The sequence below is a fragment of the Cariama cristata genome, unplaced genomic scaffold, assembly GCF_000690535.1.
Source record: "Cariama cristata isolate BGI_N322 unplaced genomic scaffold, ASM69053v1 Scaffold16176, whole genome shotgun sequence".
Taxonomy (NCBI): domain Eukaryota; kingdom Metazoa; phylum Chordata; class Aves; order Cariamiformes; family Cariamidae; genus Cariama; species Cariama cristata.
The window spans coordinates 1-8718 of NW_009621698.1; the positions used below are offsets into that span (position 1 = coordinate 1).

The 8718-nt window shown below is 48.6% G+C and overlaps 1 protein-coding gene across 1 annotated transcript; it reads right to left on the bottom strand.

Annotated features, from left to right (window-relative positions):
• Positions 1-75: 75 nt before the first annotated feature.
• Positions 76-7440, bottom strand: AKAP8L (A kinase (PRKA) anchor protein 8-like; the record flags this gene model as incomplete). Its single annotated transcript, XM_009702081.1, has 8 exons — positions 76-217; positions 576-684; positions 2041-2077; positions 2697-2752; positions 2919-3042; positions 3487-3955; positions 6069-6309; positions 7404-7440. Coding segments are annotated over 8 exons (1215 nt in total), but the record flags the coding sequence as incomplete, so codon positions are not given.
• Between the last annotated feature and the right edge of the window lie 1278 nt (positions 7441-8718).

An 8718-nucleotide genomic window follows, 5' to 3' on the forward strand; every position in this document is an offset into this window, starting at 1 on the left:
ATAATAATAATAATAATAATAATAATTATGCAATTCTTTTAAACCTAGGGGACAGAAACAGAACCAGAAGCTCACCTGGAGAAAATCAGCCGTTTGTTGAGGCAACTTGGTTCCAACAAACTTGAAGTGTTCCTTATGGAATTTACTCTCCAGGTGATTGTTCATCTCGTCATCGTAGAAGGTCCGATATTTGCATAACGAACAAACAAACTGGATCCTGTTGAGAGAGTCGGAGGTGAAGGGATATTGAAACCAATCCATTCCGGCTCTACACGGCATCGCTTTCTCACCGGATCGACTCCCTCGCTTTATTTAAGGGGTGGCAGATAAATTTAGGGAAGTCTCCAACCCTTTAAGCATTTATGGGAGGTTTCCCAGAGGTTCTTCCCCATTTCTTTTTTTTTTTTAAAGGATGGGCAGCAAGAAAAGTCGCAGCAGAGCGAAGCAGCTTCTACAAGGACCAGCCAAAACACTGGGACAACTGGGAACAAAAGGACGGAGCCCGGCCGCGAGTACGACGGTCCCAGAAACGAAAGCAATATCGCTAAAAATAAAATTAAAATAGGAGACGTTACCTTTCTACCATGCGATCCCGATGCCTCTTCTTTTGCCTTTCTTGAGTTTTCTTGCCCGCCTGCAATTTGCGTTTGATTTGACTGATCTCTTCTTGAATTGTTAAAGCACCTAAGTGTTTAAAGCAGGTTGTATTTCAGGGCACTACTTGAGGACACCACCTGATTAAAGAGAATTTCCCTAGACAAGTTTAGTTGTCAGCCCGACCAGCCCACAACCACCTAGACACACCGTAAAGTCAAGAAGCCGCTCGCGCCGGCCAACTCCGGAGAAAACTCTGGTTTATACGACGGTGCCGTCCACCCCAAATTAGCTTTTTCCAAAAAAAAAAAAAGAAAATCAAACCAAAAAAAGAAGCTGCGCTGGGGTAAGTTTGATGAGTGGGGCAGAACCACGGCAGAAAGATTCTGATGCAGTTTCCCAGCTCTTTATTTTAATTACTGTTTGCTACTGGTTTCATGAGGTTTTAAATATTAATTAGTTACAAGTTTGGGGTTTTTTTAAGCAGCACCCACTCGGATTTGTTCGGCCTCAAAGCCAACACTGGCAACGCGACAAAGCTTGGGTAAGGGGGATGAATTTACATCGCTTATTTGTGGGACAGAAAAGCTGCTTCTCTCTCCGCTCGCCCTGGCATACGCGCGGGGACGTCCCCGGATCAAATTTACACTGCCCATCGATGGGACGAGCGGCAAAGACTCCCCCCCACGCATCTTGCCAAGAGGTTCTCTGCTTCTCTAAGCTCCCTTCGGATATCACCGTGCTTTTCCGACCGGTCCCGTCTCTCCAAACTGGGAAGTTTCATCCCATTTTCACGGCCCAGCTTACCCAAAGTCAAGTCTACGGCACAGCGGGGAAATTAAATCTGGTTTCCTAAAGCGCCCCAGGCTAGCGGCTTTACCAACCTACCTTGATCAAGGGCTCCAGCTTCTCCCTAGCAGGGTTTTTACAGCATTTCCTTATCCCTGAGCAGACACAAAGGATGGGATTCATCTGACTAAATGCAGACATCACAGCTGAGCTAATCCCTTGTCCCCCTGTCAGCGAAGAGCTGACAGGTCTCATCCTGAAGAGAAGTGTCCCGGGAAGGGCCCTCTTCATTTCTTTTCGCCGGCTACGGCAACGCAATCCCACCAGAGCCTCGACTGCTCTCGCTCGTAGGACCCCACCTCCGGTATCTGTCCCAAGATCAGCATCCCCAGGGGATTTGGGGACACGCGGAGAAACCAAACGGCCCTTTGCGGAGAAGGTGCAGAGGTTTAGCTCAGATCACCAAGACGCAACGAACCAGAAGGGACAGCGGAGCCACAAGACAAATGGATTCTAAGAACCGAAAAGGCCTGAATAAACTCATCGGATTTAATTGGAAATATCTCTTCTGGCCACGTCGGAGCACTCGATTGGATGGGGGTTATGCTCCGCACGGAGCTTTGGAACGCAAACAAGCTGTCGTGCACACCAACTCACCTTTCTCCGAATCTTTTCCTTCTTCATCTTCTCCTTCCTAAAAATGCAATGTCGGGAAGTTAAAACCACCTAGAGAAAGCGAACGTCTGGAGGCTTGCAGCCTGCCACCTCTCAAACCCTCAAAGCACCGCAGGGGGGAGCGACATCTCCGTCGGATCTGGCCGATCCACGCTCCCTTAGTGCCGGGAAATCCGGTGCGGTGCCTACTCGGCAAGAGATGCCTCTACAACGCCGGCAGGTCTTACCTCCGAGGTCCCTCCACCGACCTGAAGGACACCGTCAGTCCCCGTCTAGAGCCAGGCAACGTAATCCCACTCGTTTGGGATTCTCCATGTCACAGGCAATTGATTTTGGGGGTTTTCCTTACTTAAAGCTCTTTGCGCACCGGTATTTTGCTGCGTTTCGACACCGTAAAGCGTCTCGCAGTGATATTGTGGCCGGTGGGCATAGCTGGGAAGCCCCTTGGTAACATCCACGTTTCCCTCGATGGAGCATTTTGCTTCCATCCACTCCCCCCAATTTGTCTGAGCCTTTGCCACCTGACTCGCTTTGGGAATAACGTGAGATTCCTGGGATCTGCCCTCACCAGCTCCAACACCTTCAACCAAAATTTACAGCTTTTAATCCCGATAAAGTAATTTTTAAGCGTTACTTACACCTCTGGAGCCCTCTTTCTCCTCTTTTTCTCCCGATTCTCCTTCCGTTCCCTCCTCTGAAAGGAACGTCACAGTCAGCGTAAAGAGAAGCAACCCAAATTGACACCAACAATTTTACCGCTGCGTTAAAACGCGCGGCAAAACACGACGGCTCTGCCGAAAAGAAAGACGGCGGCAGTTTGTATCTCTCCCAAGCGTGCCGCAAAGCCGCTCCACTCTTACCGTTGTCCGAGTCGGAGTTATCGGAGCCGTCCGTCTTTGCTGCCTTGCTGTCGGGTTCATCGGAGCTGTTTGTTTGCTTCCGCTTCTTCGCGGTGGGATCTTTTTTGATTTTCTTTTTCTGGGGCTGCGAGAGAAGAGAAAGGTTAATCCCTGCAATAGGAGCAGCTGCCTTCCGTAGCCAACAGTGTCTTGTTTAACTCGTTTTTAATAAATTAAGCTTCCCGCATTAAATTTCTGACAGACAGAGTTGATCAGGAAGGATGAAATCCACCACACCTCTATCCCCTAACAGATTAAGCCGCGAAAAGCTGCAATATTCTGCTACCTTCAGAAAACAAAAGGGTTTTTTAGGATTAAAACATCCCACGTATCAATACCGCTCCGCAACCGAGTGCAGCCACCTCGGTCTGCTTCGGAGAAAACACGCTACAAAGGCAATAACAGGCAGAATTATATATTATCGCTTCCCGGAGCAAATTTTGGAGCTCTTTGCCGCAGGATGCGTGGGTCCGTTGGGAAATAAATCTTTTGAGCCCAGCAGGTGGGAGGATATCGCACAGGTACTCACTTTAAAATCCGAGTCCCACATTTTCCAGTTTCTCCTCATTCGTTGTTTCATCATTCCTCCTCCGTAACGCATATTTCCCGAGAAACCTCGCATTCCTTGGAACATGCTGAGTTCTGGGATAATGTTGTGGGAGAAGAGGGAAGGAAGCCTGGAGGAGCCGTGGGGACCGAGACCTCGCGATCCCATCGATTGCGGAGGTTCGTTCCACTGTCCGCCCATGCGCCCGGGATAGGAAGAGGCCATGGGTCTGTTATTGCGTCCGTCTCTACCCCAATTCTGACCCCGTTGACCAAAGTTGTCCCGTGCTCTGTTCTGGTATTGATCCCGGCGATTCCCGTAGAAATTATCGTAGTGACCTTCATAGGCGTTATCGTTGTCGTGTTCGGACTCGTTGTAATCGTAGCCGGATCGGTACATGTCGCGGTCGTTCATCGAAGACCTCGAGTCGTAGGATTCGTAGGAGTCGTACCTGCAAGAGACGCGTCGGCGAGACACTGCTGAGAAACGGCGGCAGAGGTTAAGCAAACAAAACTCAGCGAAACAGATTTTTAGGTTTATTTTTCAATCGCAGCAAATGCATTACTCAACATGGGACGTGTTTCACTGCATGGTGGGACAGGACACGGCGCCGGTGACAGAGCTTCCAAGGTTTCAGTTCCACTGGAGGAGGAAGCAGAGACCTTTAGACATGGGAAAGCCCTGATGCCAGGTGCCCCTCGAACCATCCACTTCTTCCAGAATTATTTTAAAAGAACAAAAAAAACCCAAACTAACCATGTTTAGCAAAGGTTCCTTCACCACTTTGTCCTCACTCCCAAACATTTGCTTCAAAATGAGCTTTAGGAGCAGCTGAAGCAAACCACGAGCTGCTCGTCCTCACAGCAAGGTTCCATCTTATCCAGAAATACTTCCAAGAACAGCGAGATTTACTCCTCCGCTACTCAGGGAAACAACCAAAGACCTATTCCAGACCCGTCCTTCCTCACTCCCCATATACAATCCATCCCTTAAACTGTTTTCCTCAACTGGAAAACCAACATAGAGCCCCACCGGTTTTAAATCCCATTTTTTCCTCCTAGAAATAAGGCGGTGGAAGATTTTTAACTTTATATTCCGCGATACTAAAACACGTCGTACTGGAATTTAAGGCTTTGTGTGCTTGCCGGCAGCGCTTTGACTGACAAGGCAGGCGAGGAGGTCAAGAAAAGATCGGGACGCTGAACTAACGAGCCTCGTCAAAGCGCGATGCCTCGCCGCTGAGCTTTACAGCAAGACCTCAAGAGCACGGAGACAGGAATTGGCGGCGGGGAGGGAAAAAAAATGTTACCGCGGCTCCAAGGTTGGGAAAAAAGTCGCCCCCTGGTACAAGGGGAGACGTCGGGGCTATAAAATCAAATCAGGGACCAACGGAGGAGCTGCCGGTGTCCAGTTAAGCGTAAGCCGGAGCAGCTGGAGGGTGAGCAGCTCCTTTTCTGCCCTGTTATAGCCCAAAGCCAACATTCTCCAAGTGATTGATCGTCCTCTTACCACGTTTCTCGGTATTTCTTGCACGGAGCAGGAATTTTTTAGCTTTTTAATAAAACCTATCCCATTCCCAACTGGCACGGCAGCAGCAAATCGGCGGAAACGCCGCAAGCAGGAGAGTTTCTGCAAGCGGCCGACCGCCGGCGCACGAGATCAAAGCGGAGAAGCCCAAAACGATGTTTGAAGGGACAAGAAGCCGAGGAACCATTCAGCAAGCCCTTTTTCGGCGGGGTTAAAACAAGCAAGGGACCAAAAGAAATCCATTTGATCGAATAGTACGGACGTATCATTTTGTAGGCGAGTCGGATATACCATTTCGAAGGAGCTTTACTGTTCTGGAAGTGTAGGGATGGAACAGAAAACGGTCACATCATGTTTATTAATATTTACTCCCAAATTTTGCCTTGTCCAATGTACTTTTATTTTTTTAAAGCATTAAAAACCCGGAGTAAGTAGTCGCCCTGCAGAAGTACCAAAGTCCTGGCTCAAAACTTAACAGCACACGTTAAAAAAAAATAAGAAATCGTTGAGGAAAGCAGCCTGTCTGTGTGTACTTAAACACGAATAAAGATCAGCGAGGAGTCGACTACGTTGTAGAGTTTAGCATCTGCTGCGACACTGGCTACCGAAACCTCACTGCAGCAGCAGCAGTCAATCCGTTAATCAAAATTAGTAATTTAAACTCAGATTAAGGATGAAATTGTACTTTGTTTTCCTTAGCACTGCTCTAGAAGTATATAAGCAAGCTCGTGAGAACATTCCTTATAATTATTATTTTTCTGAACAACCTCAAATTTCAGCTACTGCTGGAAATGCTGTACTTTAAGTCCCAAATTTGGGGTTTTTTCCCCCACAAGGGATGAAAACTCAGCCTAAAAATCTTATTTTACAGTTACGGCGGGTGAGGGGAGGACGGCTCAGCCAGCTCTGGACGTTCAATCGTGTCACGACGCTGGAAAAAGCAAGAACGAGCCCAGCAAGGAACAAACCGAGCGGCAACGCCTCGTAACGAGCAACAGATCGTTCCCGTGTCCCCTCGTCTCGCGCCCTGCGCTCACCTGTCTCCTCCAGATCCGTAGTGTCCTCCTTGCATCGTGTCCGTATCCATGTGCGATACCATGTCTAAACGCTGGTTCATTTTCGTGATGACGGCGTCGGCGTTGCCGCCGCCCGAACCGTCAGGGTTCATGTCAACGTCGGAATTGCCCATTTCCCAGGAGCTGGAGGCGGCCATGCCGTATCCATAATTGCCCGAATTATCCTGGCCGTATCCATAGCCGTAACCGTATCCCTCGTAACCTGGAACGACAAAAAGAAAAGAGCTGGGTTTATTTCCAGTTATCCGGCTTCGCCAATATTTTAATTTGAATGAAGATGCGTCAAGCAATCGCCACAGGGAGTCAAAATGGAAAAAAAAAAAAAGCTCAAATTTCTATTTAAGTCACCTATAGAGTTTAAACTGTTGAGCTTACAAAGGTTTACGGGAACAATTTGCTCCTATAAGTCCCACAAAACATGGCCACAGCCTATAGCTTCCTTCGTCTAACCTGCTCTGGAGAGGAATAAACACAGAGCCTCCATAAAAAACCTGTTTGGGGTTAACACAGAGATGTCGAAGAATCATTTTAAACTGTTTTTTAAGTTTGATATGAAGCTGTTGGTAGCCAGACGAACACAGCAGCTAGGACATACCTTTGCCGGGACCTATATAAGCCGCTTTATAACTCCTTAAATCCAAAGGGATGATGCTATAGCGCGTACCTGTCCTCTTTAAGGACAGTACAGCCGATATCGAAAGCCAGAACACTTTCAGCCTAGCATTTATCACACATTTTATATCAGAAAGCGTCTGAGAGGCTTCGCCTCTTGCTAAAGAAGCCAAAACCGTTATAAAGAGAAAAAAAAACACTGTAGGAATAACACACAAAGCCAATTAAAAGCCTGTTGAGGTTAAAAATTTAGGTTTTTCCTTCCCCCAGCCCTTTTATTTGGCTGCTGGCACACGCGGAGAGGGAGTTTGTATTTCTGCTGTCTCCCCAAGCCCCAATTTACATCATCACCTGCACTGACTTCACACGGGTTTTCCAAGTAGCGGAAAGGAGGGATTTCTTTTGAGGGGGGGGGGAAACAACCCCAAAACCCAAATATTCTGCCTAGAACAGTTTTCCTGTGCAACCAGTTACAGCAACAAAGTCCTCTGTTGGCTTCAATGTTGAGTTTTTAAAATAAAAGAAGAAAATCATCACGCAGGCGGAACAGTAAGAGGCTACAGGGGGTCTGTGCTGCGGCGGGGATGGCGGTTGTTGGTCACCGACCTCAGCGCATCTCCCTCAGGCTCAGGAAACGGATCTGAAGCGGAAGGTAACAAACCATTACTCCAGTTTTTACTGTACTTGCCTCTGTTCGTCCCGGAATTCCAGTCTCCATAACCTAGAAAAAGAGCAAAAAGCAATTAAGAGACGAATTTATCATTATTGTAGCATTCGTGGCCAAAGAGATTCTCGTTACCCAGCGTCAAAACGGAGCGACGCCCTGAATAACCCACGACTCTTGCACCAAATATCGAAGAAATCAGACCTTAACGTCGCCCCAGCAACAACACATCCACACAAGAGCAACATCCTTTGCTTGTCTTATGCAAAAAAAAAAACCCACAACCAAGTTTGAATTTCAAGCTGAGCTCCCGGTAACGATTTCCACAACCAAGTATTTTAGCAGCAGAGGCGAAGCGTTCGGGAAAGCGAGAGCGGTCTTGCACAGAATAAACCCCGCTTCGATTAATGCCTACGAAGAGAAGAGCAGGACACGTCGGGGAAGTTTTAATCCCATCGTCCGCCAACCTGCAACCTCCCAGAACTGACATTCAGACGCCCTTTGGGGCGAAACGTATCTCGACGGCATCGCTGCACTTTGCCCTTGCAGAAAACCAGCTGCAAGATGGGAGATACTGGGATGGAAAGACACGATCCAGAGGAGTCCCGGCCGGGATACCGACAGCCCCCACTCCCCAGTCGAGAAACCGTTACCCCAGCGTTAATTTTTCAAAGCGATTACAGCCTCGTTAGCCTGGGTACGTATGGGCACGGCTTCCCTTCCTATCAATCCACACACCCGCTATGGGAAAGCGACGTTACCTTGCAGGTTCTTGTTGGACTGCTCCCTTAATTAGAAACTCCTCTTTACAGAAGCGGCTTCATTTATTCATTTTCTTTTTCTTTTCCCGCCCAGTGTCACCCTTACAGCCTGAGCCGCTTCCACCCAAAACACTTGACCCTGAATACAATGGCAAATCGCTTCCCACACCCACCCTACTCCACAGGTGAGCACAGAGGCCGCTCCAGGAGCCAGCAAAGGGATAAAACCGTCAAGATTCAAAGGAGGCAAAGGGAGAATTGCCACTAAATTAGGCGAGGAGGAGAGTTGCAGCTGTAACCTGAACGCAGATGAGGAAATCCTGTCAGCTGCAACCACCAGGCAGAAATCAGAGTGAACCTAATTAAGCTTGATTAAACAATAAATCAGTTTTCTGTCAGAAATTGAGCCTGGCTCGCTCCCTTCTCCCCCGCCACCCACACCGGGGATGGAAGCTCTCTCTGCCCCCGGCCTGGGCGTGATCGGGGAAGCACCGAGAGGGGATCCCGGGGGTTGGAACCAGAGGGACCGAGGCCACAGAGGGGGCTCCGAGGCGCTGAGCCGGAGTCAGAGCCG